This window comes from Myotis lucifugus, unplaced genomic scaffold, assembly GCF_000147115.1.
Source record: "Myotis lucifugus unplaced genomic scaffold, Myoluc2.0 scaffold_2289, whole genome shotgun sequence".
Lineage (NCBI taxonomy): Eukaryota > Metazoa > Chordata > Mammalia > Chiroptera > Vespertilionidae > Myotis > Myotis lucifugus.
The window spans coordinates 1,948-14,603 of record NW_005873337.1 but is presented as its reverse complement, the minus strand read 5'-3'; the positions used below and the strand labels follow the sequence as shown (position 1 = coordinate 14,603).

General features: G+C 58.2%; 1 protein-coding gene across 1 annotated transcript in view; it reads right to left on the bottom strand.

The window, feature by feature from the left end:
• Positions 1–12,073, bottom strand: part of LOC102442238 (calpain-9-like) — a 19,611-nt gene extending 7,538 nt beyond the window's left edge. Inside the window, exons 1-17 of the mRNA XM_023749004.1 lie at positions 11,983–12,073; positions 11,493–11,582; positions 10,745–10,863; positions 10,396–10,529; positions 9,354–9,522; positions 7,827–7,910; positions 7,091–7,176; positions 6,751–6,828; positions 5,895–6,055; positions 4,988–5,145; positions 4,388–4,596; positions 3,966–4,002; positions 3,150–3,230; positions 2,347–2,404; positions 1,440–1,504; positions 1,060–1,128; positions 427–505 (exon numbers count right to left, since the gene is read on the bottom strand). Coding sequence (XP_023604772.1) covers positions 427–505; positions 1,060–1,128; positions 1,440–1,504; positions 2,347–2,404; positions 3,150–3,230; positions 3,966–4,002; positions 4,388–4,596; positions 4,988–5,145; positions 5,895–6,055; positions 6,751–6,828; positions 7,091–7,176; positions 7,827–7,910; positions 9,354–9,522; positions 10,396–10,529; positions 10,745–10,863; positions 11,493–11,582; positions 11,983–12,073 — 1,768 coding nt within the window. The remainder of the gene's footprint in view (positions 1–426; positions 506–1,059; positions 1,129–1,439; positions 1,505–2,346; positions 2,405–3,149; positions 3,231–3,965; positions 4,003–4,387; positions 4,597–4,987; positions 5,146–5,894; positions 6,056–6,750; positions 6,829–7,090; positions 7,177–7,826; positions 7,911–9,353; positions 9,523–10,395; positions 10,530–10,744; positions 10,864–11,492; positions 11,583–11,982) is intronic.
• Positions 12,074–12,656: the final 583 nt, after the last annotated feature.

Sequence of the window (12,656 nt, the reverse complement as noted above, 5' to 3'; positions counted from 1 at the left end):
TGAAGTCACAGTTGTCCCTCCAGAGTTCAATGAGCTCATGGTCTTAGGTTTTTGTTTTGTTTTTTTTTAAGATGTATTTTTACTGATTTCAGAGAGAGGAAGGGAGAGGGAGAGAGAGAAACATTCATGATGAGAGAGAATCATGGATCGGCTGCCTCCTGCACGCCCCCATACTGGGGATCGAGCCCGCAACCCGGGCAAATGTCCTGACCGGGAATCGAACCAGGAACTCCTGGTTCATAGGTTGATGCTCAACCACTGAGCCACACCGGCCGGGCCTGTGCCCTGAGGAAGCATCAACCCGGGAGGTCAGAGGCCAGCCCCCTCCTAGGGCGTGAGAAGCAGGTGTCACCCTGACGGCCCCTGGCTGTCCTCCCTCCACCAGTGCCCCCTCAGCCCGCGCCCACACGCCAGGCTCTCCCTCACCTGCGGCTCTCAGCGCGGTCCGCAGCTCGTAGGAGGACATGGTGCCGGACTTGTCAGCATCGAACCGAAGGAAAAGGTTCTGGGGGGGACACAGGCCGTGAGGACCACAGAGCCCCGAAGGCGCCTTTGATGGCACTAACGGGGCCGGGTTAGGGCGATTCCTTACGAGAGCAGGAGGCAGCGGCTGGGGGGCCTCCAGAGGAAGGCGGCCTGCTTCTCCCTTGTCATTGGGGCAGTTGCACTGAGCTGCTGCTTTAACCCCGGAAGCAAGTGCTGGGGTCCCATCCTGGGTCCCTGCCTTGGCCCTCTGAGCACAAACCCCCGGGCGGCTGCGTCTCGGCCTTTTAAACCCCCCTCTGGCCCGGCCGGCGTGGCTCAGTGGTTGAGCGCCGACCTGTGAACCAGGAGGTCAGGGTTCGATTCCCAGTCAGAGCTCATGCCCGGGTTGCAGGCTCAATCCCCAGTGTGGGGCGTGCAGGAGGCAGCCGGTCCATGGTTCTCTCTCACCATTGATGTTTCTCTCTCCCTCTCCCTTCCTCTCTGAAACCAATAAAAATGTATTAAAAATATAGAGTCCCCTCTGCTATGGGCTTGTAGGGCCCCCTGAGGCCACGCACGCCCCAGGGTACATACCGTCCACGTCTTCAGCTTCTCCCAGAACACTTTGAACTCATCGAACTCCAGCTTCCCGTTGCCACTGGTCTGTGCCGATCGCGTGAAGGAAAAGGCCAGTGTGTTTCCCCTGGGGCCCCTCGGGGGACCCCCCGCCTGGGGCTACAGTGGGGAGGGGCAGTGGGCTGGCGTGGGGGGCCTGGGGAACACAGATTCTTGGCTTTGAGGGAAGTGGTTTCTATCTCTCGCTCCCTCTCTCTTCCTCTCTGAAATCAATGAAAATATTTTTTTTTTTAAAAAAAAGGAAAAAGACCGCCCTGCAGGTACGGGCCACCTTCTGGGAAGGTCTGCCCCGTACAGAGACCTTAGCGTCTATTCTGCCCGCGCGCTGGGGAGGATACGTCCATTAGAGAAATGATGTTCTTACAGGAAATCAGGCTCAGCTTCTCGAATCGAATGCCCTTTTCTGAAATCACACAGAGAGCAGGACTCAGGCCACCCCCCGACAGTACGCCCGCTGCGGTCTCCCGGAGCCGGGCCGTGGGGTTCAGCTCTGGGGCCGGGGCCGGGGTGACGGGCTCCCCCTCCGAGGAGGCTGCTGGGAGAGGTTGACAAGGCCTTGCAGGAGGAACATTTGCAAAAGATGGAAAAAGCCTTCAAAATGTAACTATCCTTTCATCCATTGATTCTAGGTTTAAGAATCACAAGGAAAGTATTACCAATACAGTGGGGCCTTGACTTACAAGTGTCCCGACTAACGAGTTTTTTGAGATACCAGCTGTCTCTCGGCTGATTTTTTGCATTGAGTTGACAGAGTAATTTGAGTTAACGAGCTCCTTAACGAGCTCCTTAACGAGCTTGGTCTCTGAACGAATTAAACTGTAAGTCAAGGCCCCACTGTATAGACTTTTCTCATGGCCCTGGCTGGTGGGGCTCAGCGGATAGAGCGCCGGCCTGGGGACTGAAGGGTCCCGGGTTAGATTCCCGGTCAAGGGCACATGCCTGGGTGATGGGCTCCATCCCCAGTAGGGGGCGTGCAGGAGGCAGCTGATCCACGATTCTCTCTCTCTCATCATTGATGTTTCTGTCTCTCTCACTCTCCCTCTCTGAAATCAATATATATATAAAGTTTTTTCTCATCAGGTTCTTTACGGTGGAAAACGTTTAGAAACGAGGCACTAACTTATGCCCACAAGATAGATTATTGCAGAGCTGCAGCCAGTGGCTCCGAGCAGCAGGGCCGGGAGCCGTCCCAGGCCCCTCCTGGGAGCCCGGGCCCCGATGGGGGTAGGTGGGGGGAGCACTCACTCTTGCTCAGCACAGCATTTAACACAAACTCCAGCTCCTCTGCGGTCACCTCCATGTCCTGTGAGAGCGGAGACAGTGGCTTGTCACCCCTCCGCACCTGCTCTGTGAGTTTCTTTCCGCTCTGGGCTTGACTTGGCTCAAGGGACAGATGGGGCCGCAGGAGCCTCGCAGGCCCAGGGGCGCCTCCCCCGCCCCTGCAGCCGCTCACTTCTCGGGGCTGCGACCCAACCCAGAAAGCCGGAGGGAACTGGGCCAGGCCGGTGCTTCCCGGGCCCTGAGCTCGGCTCCCACGGCCGCTTATGCTGGGGACGTGTGGCCGGAGCCCCCTGCCCTGCACAGCAGCAGCAGCAGCACCCCGAGCTTTGAAATGCCCACACGGGGAGTGGGGGGCACCGTTTTGATCAGGAGACCGGGGACAGGGACAGCCCAGGGCCCCCAACAAGCAGGCTGAGTGACAGAGAGGGTGGGAATGGGGTCAAAGGGCAAAGGGACAGGCCCTCTTCTTCCCCCGGGCCCCAGGCAGAGCCCTGGTGCAAAGGGACAACATGCTGATAAGTGTTAGCAATTGAACCGTGGCCCCATCGCCGGTGTTGCAGGAGGGGCGGTGGGTCGGGGAGGCCGTCTGGGGGGGTTTTCGGGGACCAGGGCTGGTCTCACTGTGCCCCACAGGCCTGGGCACCACGCCTGGGCACCACACCTGGGCATCTCTCTGGGAAGCAGAGCTGACAAACGTCCCTGTTGCTGTATCCCTGGGTTGGGGCATCACAGACACCCAGGCCCGGGCAGCCGCAGCCACACCTCACCTCCCCGGCGACGCGTTCAAACAGGGCCCTGAACTGCTGCTCCTCCTCCGTCTCCTGGTCCCTCGGCGTCGGCTTCGGGGGCTGGAAACGAACCACAGGAGCCCGTGTTGGAGCCACACAAAGGACACTTGTTATTTGCTTTCCCATAGAAGCAGCAGGAGCCCAGCCGGTGTGGCTCAGTGGTTGAGTCTCAATCTAGGAACCAGGAGGGGTCGCGGTTCGATTCCCGGTCAGGGCACAGGCCCGGGTTGCGGGCTCGATCCCCAGTGTGGGGCGTGCAGGAGGCAGCCGATCTATGATTCTCTCTCATCATTGATGTTTCTCTCTCTCTCTTTCCCTCTCCCTCTCCCTTCCTCTCTGAAATCAATAAAAAATATATATATATTTTTTAAAAGGCAGAGCCCTATTCTCCAGGAGCTTAGGATCAATAGAGTCAATGCAATTCAGTGGTTTCTGTTGTGTTCTCAGAGGCGGGCAACCATCACCACAGTCTATTTTATTTTATTATTTTATTTTATTTTTAATATATATCTGTATGGATTTCAGAGAGGAAGGGAGAGGGAGAGAGGGATAGAAACATCTATGATGAGAGAGAACCATCGATCGGCTGCCTCCTGCACCCCCTACACTGGGGATGGAGCCCACAACCCGGGCGTGTGCCCTGACGGGAATCGAACCGTGACCTCCTGGTTCCTAGGTCCACGCGGAACCACTGACCACAGGTAGCCCTTCCCTGAACTTCGAGTTTTATGTGACGCTTTGGTGACAAGCACCGGCTCCAGTCCCAGCCCCCACGGGGACGTGGGCAAGGCTCACCTCCGGAAGGTTGATGTCCACGTGTCCATCCAGGTCCCTGGGGAGGCAGGAAACACGTTTTAACGGCTTGTTTGAAGCGGGACAGAGCAGAACTCAAACAGAACTGTTTCCTGCTTTGTGGATGGGTTAAGCATCCCCCTGGCCCGGTCGGCGTGGCTCAGTGGTTGAGCATCGACCTCTGAACCAGGAGCTCACGGTTCGATTCCCAGTCAGGGCACATGCACGGTGTGGGGCGTGCAGGAGGCAGCGGATCTATGACTCTCTCTCGTCATTGATGTTTCTCTCTCTGTCTCCCTCTCGTTTCCTCTCTGAAATAAAAAAAGAACGCCCTCTGCCCGTTTCGCGGGTGTGTCATGGGAAAGGGGAGAATGGGGTCGTTCGTGGTCCCGCGGTCGCCTGGGATTCTTGAGCCTGGGACTCACCGGCTGATGGTTTTCTTGTCTGAAAAGATCCTCAGGCAGAAATCGGCCTCCTGGTGCGGCTCGAAGGTGCTGGGGATGAGGATGTAGTCCCCGGGGGGCAGCTTGAACCGGTCGGAGACTTCCCGCAGGTTGATGAAGCTCTTGCTCCTGGCCTGGGAGGCGTGGTAGCGGAAGAAGTCCTTGTCCAGGTGGTCCTCCTTCCCGGGGCACTGCGGTGGGAGAGGCAAGGCTGCTGGTTTCCACTATGTGTTATTATTATTATTATTATTTTAAATATATTTTATTGATTTTTTACAGAGAGGAAGGGAGAGGGGATAGAGAGTCAGAAACATCATGAGAGAGAAACATCGATCAGCTGCCTCCTGCACACCCCCCACTGGGGATGTGCCCGCAACCAAGGTACATGCCCTTGACCGGAATCGAACCTGGGACCCTTCGGTCCGCAGGCCGACGCTCTATCCACTGAGCCACACCAGCCCGGGCGGTTTTCACTCTTTGGACCCAGTTTGGGGCCTGGCCATTGCATCTCAGGCCGAGGCCCGGGAGAACGGAGAACCGAGAAGCCATACTGTGAACGCAGACTCGGCGGCTCCCACCCACCTGGTAGATGGCGTAGCCGATGGTCAGCACGTTGGCGCCGAACCGCTTGAGTTTCCTGCGATCCTTCTGCATCAGGGCCACGAGCAGCGTGCACGCCTCCTGCCCGTCGTCCTTCTCCGTCAGGGACAGTCTGATCTGCGGGTTGGTCCAGAAGGTGTCTGCGTGGGGAAGAGGCGGGTGGCTTTTCCTCCTTTATTTTTTATTTTATTTTATTTTTTTTATTGATTTTTTACAGGAAGGAAGGGAGAGGGATAGAGAGTTAGAAACATCGATGAGCAAAGAACATCGATCAGCTACCTCCTGCACACCCCCTACTGGGGATGTGCCCGCAACCAAGGTACATGCCCTTGGCCGGAATCGAACCTGGGACCCTTCAGTCCACAGGCCGATGCTCTATCCACTGAGCCAAACCGGTCAGGGCGCTTTTCCTCCTTTAAAAAACCATGAAGGACACATACGCACACACGCACATGCACACACATGCATGCATACACATACACATGCACACGAACATACACACACATGCATACACACACCGAACATGCACACACATGCATGCACACACATACACATGTATGCACTCACCGCACCCGCACACAAACACATGCATACGTGCACTGCACACGCATGCACACACGCACACGCACACACAGGACTGTGTGCATTGTGTTTTCTGTCCCTCGTATTGGAAAACAACCCGGTGTTAGAACAAGGGCGTTTCCCCCAGCAGTTCCTGCCCAGCTTCCTGCCAGCTGGCCCCTCGCCCTCCTTCCCCCACCGTCCCTGAAGCCCTACAGTCTGACCCCACGGTTCAGGCTTCCTCCAGGGCCCTGGCCCCGATCCTCGACGTCCCCTGGTTGGACTGCACACTCGGGGGTGACGAGAGAGTGGCAGGCAGACTACGAACCCAGGAAGTTGCGGCAGCCGCCGGCCGTGGAGCCGCGCACCCAGCTGCCCTGGTGCACCGTCACCTCCCACTTGTGAGGCGCGTCCTCCTCCAGGGCGTCCGGCGTGAGGTTGCAGATCTCGACCTTGTCGAAGTGGGCCTGAAAGTCGCTAAAGGCCATCCTGCGACAGAGCGGGGGACACGGTGCGTGGGCGGAGGTGGTGATGACGCGACTCACCCATCCATCCATCCATTCACTCATTCATTTGTTCATTCACTCACTCATTCATTCATTCATTCACTCGTTCATGCATTCATGTATTCAATCATTTGTTCCTTTATTCATTCACTGGTTCATTCAATAACTTATTCACTCATTACTGGCTGCCTCTCAGGGGGGTGCCTGCCTCTCTCGATACTGGCTCTGTCTACGCTTTCAGATGCTCTCAGGGTAACTGCCTTTAGGGTCCCTGTCCTCAAGGTGGGCATGGGGGGAGGGGACCCCGTGAGCACCACCGTCTTCAAATTCACCCCAAACTCCAGGTGGGCGCTCAGAGGAAGGGATGCTGGAGAGAGAGGCTCCACCCCATGCTCTCGGCATCCCCGTGACTCCCGGAGACGGGCTGAGCTCCCCCAAAACAGAACAGACTGAGCCGTCTGCCAACCTGGGTGCACATGGAGGGGGGGTTGAGACAGAGGGACTGGATTTACCCACGATAAACAAACACACAAATGAAAGGAGGGGAAATAAGTAGATGAGTAAGTCAAGGGATAAATGGATACGCCAAAGACGGGGGAAAGAAATGCCTAAGTAGGTGACAGTGTGCCCCTGGCCCCTGAGGCCGGCACAGAAACGGGGAGGAGGAGGCGCCGGTACCAGAACTCCCCGTCGTCCAGGGCCGCGTGGCTCAGGCGCTGCTGCTCGGTGGGGCCCACGGCGCGCCACTCGGGGGAGCTAGGAGCAAACACGCTGCGTTAGGTGGCGGGCCCCTCCCTGGGGAGCCGTGTGTGCCACGCAGAGGGGATGGACCCTGGTCAGCGGGAGCTCCCTGGGCCCGGCCATGTGCCAGGGCCTGGGGCCGGTGGGCAGGTGCAGGTCCCCTCCCGGCAGCCGGCGGGAAAGGCCCTCAGGACCTCGGACACGCTGCCCTGCCAGCCTGGCCCGTGTGCCGTGACGGCCGAGGAGGGGGACCCGCCAGAGAGACGGGCGGACTGACCTGTCGCTCCAGGCGCCGTTCCACTCCACCTGCCCCCACGGGTTGCGGACCCTGATGAGCTCCGTTTTCCGGCCTCGGAAGTGGACCTGGAAGATAAATGCGCCGGGAAATGTGAAATGACAGATGCCTCGGGCGCCCCACCTGGCCTGCCGGACCGCCAGCCTCTTGGCTACGACACGCTAACGACACGCTAACGACACATCAAATCTCATCCGTGCTGCTTGGCCCTTGGGGACTCATTCCCGCTGCACCCAGTGGCCAGCGCTGCCCGCGATGTCACGGGACCCGGGACCCCCCCCCCCCCGGCCCCAGAGCAGTGACGCTGAGTCTGGGGAATGAGGTAGAATCGTGGTGAACAGGCCATCAGTCCACACGAGTCTGCAAAGGAGTGGGCTTCTCTCCGGACTGGGGGCTGCCCTTGAACTTGAAGGACACCGTCTCTGAAATGCCTGAAAGTGGCTTTATTCTTTTTTGATATATATATATATTTACTGGTTTCAGAGAGGAAGGGAGAGGGAGAGAGAGATAGAAACATCAATGAGGAGAGAGAATCATGGATCGGGGCTGCCTCCTGCACGCCCACTACTGGCGATCGAGCCTGCAACCCGGGCATGTGCCCTTGACGGGAATCGAACCCGGGACCCCTCTGTGAGGCACTAAGTTAGCACAGGGGACCGGCATCGTTGAGTCTGTCCCTGCACCTGCCCGCCCGCCCGCGGGGGCTCATGTCACCCACCTGGTCAATTCCCGTCACGGTGTAGGCGTGACCCTTAATAAGGCCAAAGGGTGTCCGGGCTTCCGATTCCGCAGAATTTTTTATCTGAAACATGAAAGGGCAGCCGTGTGGGACCCGTGGTGCGAGTCAAGCCGGAGCCTGGGCTCACCGGCCGGACCCAGCTCCGTGCCCGGCCCAGCCGCTCCTGTCCCCGAGGTGAGGGCTCTGGGTCCAGGGCACGTGAAACGGGGACACAGGACACCCGAGGGCGGCGAGCGGCGACATTCACCAAGTCCCCGTCTCTGCCGGGACAGGAGACCCCCGCCCCCGGCTGGGGCTCTAGCGGTCAGTTTACTCTCCTGCCTCCAAACAGAACTACTTGACCGTCCCCATCACGCGGGAGCACGACCTTGAACCAAATCGCATGCACCAAACGGGCAGCGAGGAGCCACCCTGTGCCACACACTGGGAGACGCAGGGGGGACGAACACTTGCGAGCAAAGAATAAGTTCCCACAGGAAACAGGAAACTTAAGTAGGTCTCAAAAACACACAGGGTACAATGACATGTGTGCGCTTTTATCAAAATAAGGAAATTATTTGCCCAGCCGGCGGGGCTCAGTGGTTGAGCATCGACCTATGAACCAGGAGGTCACGGTTCGATTCCCGGTCAGGGCACGTGCCTGGGTTGTGGGCTCGATCCCCAGTGTGGGGCGTGCAGGAGGCAGCCGATCCATGATTCTCTCATCATTGATGTTTCTATCTCTCTCTCCCTCTCCCTTCCTCTCTCTGAAATCAATCAGAATATATTAAAAAGGAAATTACTTTAAATGCTGTTATATTTCTTCTATCGACTGACAGGTTTTTGCACGGTACACGATGCGAAGACAGCAAGTTTTGAAAAGGTGTTCGTGGTAAGATGCGGTTTAGGGAAATCACGCCAGCCCACCTGGGTGTGCATATATGTGCGTGTCCGTTTGTATGAGGGAGGGAGGGCTGTGAAGGGCACGCGCCAGGCAGCACGGGGCTGGCCTGAGGGAGGCAGACAGACACGTGCCTTCAGGTACCTCAGGATCGATCTACCTGACACAGCAAGTATGTCTTCCCTTTGTCATTTGAAAAACATTAAACAGCCCTGGCCGGTTTGGCTCCGTGGATAGAGCATCGGCCTGCGGACTGAAGGGTCCCGAGTTCGATTCCGGCCAAGGGCACGTACCTTAGTTATAGGTCGCCCGACCCGGGTTGGGGTGCAAGCAAGAGGCAACCCATCGATGTGCCTCTCTCACATCGATGTTTCTCTCTCTGTCTTTCATTCTCTCTTTCACTCTCTCTCAACATCAATGGGAAAATATCCTCGGGTGAGGATGAACAAACAAAAAAACACCCCAAAAACCTTAAACAAAAGCTTTTGCTTTAATTAAAATAAACGAACATTTAATTAGAACGAGTACCCCCTCCCCCGCTGCAAGTCCTGTTCCTCGTGGAGGTGGCCGGGCACCTGGCCCCGACCTCTGACCTCAGCGCAGTGCCCGGGACGGGAGCGACTTACGTCGACGGAGCAGCCCACCAGGGAGCCGCGCTGCAGCGCCTTCTCCAGGACCTCGTAGAAGTTCTCGGGCGCCTCCTGGGTGGCGAAGGTCTCGGCCACGCCCCCCGTGAAGTCCTCCATGGCCTCGATGGCGCTGCCCCCCTTCAGCGCCTCGTAGCTCCCGTTCAGCCTGGAAGGGCAAGGACAGCGTGGAGCCCGGCGCGCGGCTCAGTGTCTGAGCGTCGACCTAGGAACCAGGAGGTCACCGCTCGATTCCCGGTCAAGGGCACAGGCCCGGGTTGTGACCTCGATCCCCAGTAGGGAACGTGCAGGAGGCAGCCGGTCCATGACTCTCACTCCTCATGGATGTTTCTCTCTCTCTCCTTCTCCCTTCCTCTCTGACATCAATACAAATATATATTTTTTAAAATATATTTTACTGATTTTTTACAGAGAAGAAGGGAGAGGGATAGAGAGTTAGAAACATCGATGAGAGAGAAACATCGATCAGCTGCCTCCTGCACACCCCCAACTGGGGATGTGCCTGCAACCAAGGTACATGCCCTCGACCGGAATCGAACCTGGGACCTTTCAGTCCGCAGGCCGACGCTCTATCCACTGAGCCAAACCGGTTCGGCAATACAAATATATTTTTAAAAAATGGAAAGAAAAGGAGCATCGTGAAGGGGGGAAACGTTGATGTCAACATCCACGTGGTTCATGGCCCAGATGTGTGAGCCGCCTGGCGCTTGGCGGAGGCAGCAGATCCAGCTGTTCCCAGCACATCAGCATCGCCCTCTGCCTACCCTCCCAGCCCCTGCCGAGGCCAGATTCTTGACGCAGGGAGAGCAAGGGCGGGGGGCACACTGTGCCTGGGGTTGCAGAACTGCTCTGTCCTCTCCATTCCCACCTCCAGCCCTGAGTGCGCCCCCAGCAGGTGGGCCCGGGACCCACACCTGGGACCCCGAGCTGAGTGTCCGCGCTCCATAGAAAGGGCAGGGGAAGGCCCCGGAGGGGGGCAGCCCTGGGAGGGGGTGGCCAGCAGGGAGCGGGCGGCACTCACTTGGCGTAGGCCTTCTCCAGCAGGGCGCTCCAGAACTCGTTGTGGTCGGCCGAGTGCAGGAAGATCAGCCGGTCCCTGAAGGTGGGCAGCCGGTCATCGACCACCACGTCCAGCCACTCGCTGTGCTGCCAGAACTGCGGGCGGTGGGGGCGGACGGACGGACGTCGGGGTGAGTCCCACGGCAGGGCCAGCCCACGGCCGACGCTCATCACTTTGCTTTTCCTTCATCCGACCAAACTGCCCCAGGCCCACCTGCTTGGTCAGGGCACGTGCCCAGGTTGCAGGCTCGATCCCCAGTGTGGGACGTGCAGCTGGAGACGTCCCTCAGAGAGGCAAGGGCAGGGCTCACCTGGAAGTGGAATATCCCGGCGTAACCGGGCCCGAAGCTCTGGTCCTGCGGCACCACCCTCGCCAGCGCTTTCTCGTTGAGCGTGAGGGAGGCGATGGCCGCCAGCAGCCAGCAGTCGCCTGCAGAACGGAAGTCGGAGATCATGGTTTCCGTTTCCATTCATAGCAGATGGGGACACTCTTTGCGGGAAAGGGGGGCGTTCCGTCCTCTCAGCATTGAGAATGGACAGCCCGGCCGGCGTGGCTCAGTGGTTGAGTGTCAACCTGTGAACCAGGAGGTCGGGGTTCGATTCTGGTCAAGGGCACATGCCCGGGTTGCGGGCTCGATCCCCGGTGTGGGATGTGCAGAAGGCAGCCGATCCATGATTCTCTCTCATCATGGATGTTTCTCTCTCTCCGTCCCTCTCCCTTCCTCTCTGAAATCAATAAAAATATATTAAAAAAACAAACAAAAACGAAGTCAAATATCAGTGTTTTCTGTGTCATTCCAGACCGCCCCCCCCCATGGGCAGCCAGGGGCCCCAACCCAAGAAATTTCACCCCAAGAAAGAAAAGAGTCCGGGGCTCCCACCAACGGAGAAACCCGGGCGGGCTGGGGGAGGAGGGACGGAGGACCAAAGGTGGACCAGGGATTTCCTCCCAACCCCCAGGGGTCCGGTTGCCACACCCACCCCGCCCCCCCCCCCCCCGCTGGGCGCCGTGGGCGGTCCGTCTCACCTGCCACCCCTGCTCCCTCCGCTCCCACTCACCGAGCTCCCCCTGGCAGATGTCTGTCCTGGTGGCCCCTCCGAGGATGAATGCTGGGTCCTCCACTATCTCCTGGAAGAGTGAGATGTTCTCTGAAAACAGAACTACTCCCTGACTCCTCTACACCCACAGCTTAAGGAATCGTCGTGTTGAAGGGCACACCCGGAAAGCTCATGGACATTCTGTCAAGACCCTCCCCTGAGACCTTTCCTACGATTCCCGCCAAACCGAGGTACGAAGCCTCGAGGTGACGGTCACACGTGTACTCTCCGTGAGCCCACGCTCTGCGTCTCTGCTCTCTTCCTCCTAAACTACGCGACCCCATGGGACTGACAACCAGGGGGCAGCAGGCAGCGGCCTCTCGTCCCGGGCTTGCTCCCCGAATCTGTCTCCAACGCCCCCTCTTCTCCGACTTTCACTCTCCTATTGCCTTTCTCTCTTCTGCCTTAAGCCCTCCCTTTTCTTCACTGTCTCCAGCTTTCATCAACGTACTCGCAAAATCACCGGGACTCGTGTGGTAAAATCTTTCCTGCACAAAGTGAGGAACCCACACGCTACAGGCCAGCCCAAGGCAGACAGGCATGGTGTATGCAGGCTGCCACGGGGTCATGGCCACGTGCATGGTGTATGCAGGCTGCCACGGGGTCATGGCCACGTGCATGGTGTATGCAGGCTGCCACGGGGTCATGGCCATGTGTCTGGTGTATGCAGGCTGCCAGGAGGTCATGGCCATGTGCATGGTGTATGCAGGCTACCAGGAGGTCATGGCCATGTGCATGGTGTATGCAGGCTACCAGGAGGTCATGGCCATGTGCATGGTGTATGCAGGCTGCCACGGGGTCATGGCCATGTGCATGGTGTATGCAGGCTTCCAGGAGGTCATGGCCACGTGCATGGTGTATGCAGGCTGCCAGGAGGTCATGACCATGTGCATGGTGTATGCAGGCTGCCACGGGGTCATGGCCACGTGCATGGTGTATGCAGGCTGCCAGGAGGTCATGGCCATGTGCATGGTGTATGCAGGCTTCCAGGAGGTCATGGCCATGTGCATGGTGTATGCAGGCTACCAGGAGGTCATGGCCATGTGCATGGTGTATGCGGGCTTCCAGGAGGTCATGGCCATGTGCATGGTGCACACAGGCTGCCATGGGGTCATGGCCATGTGC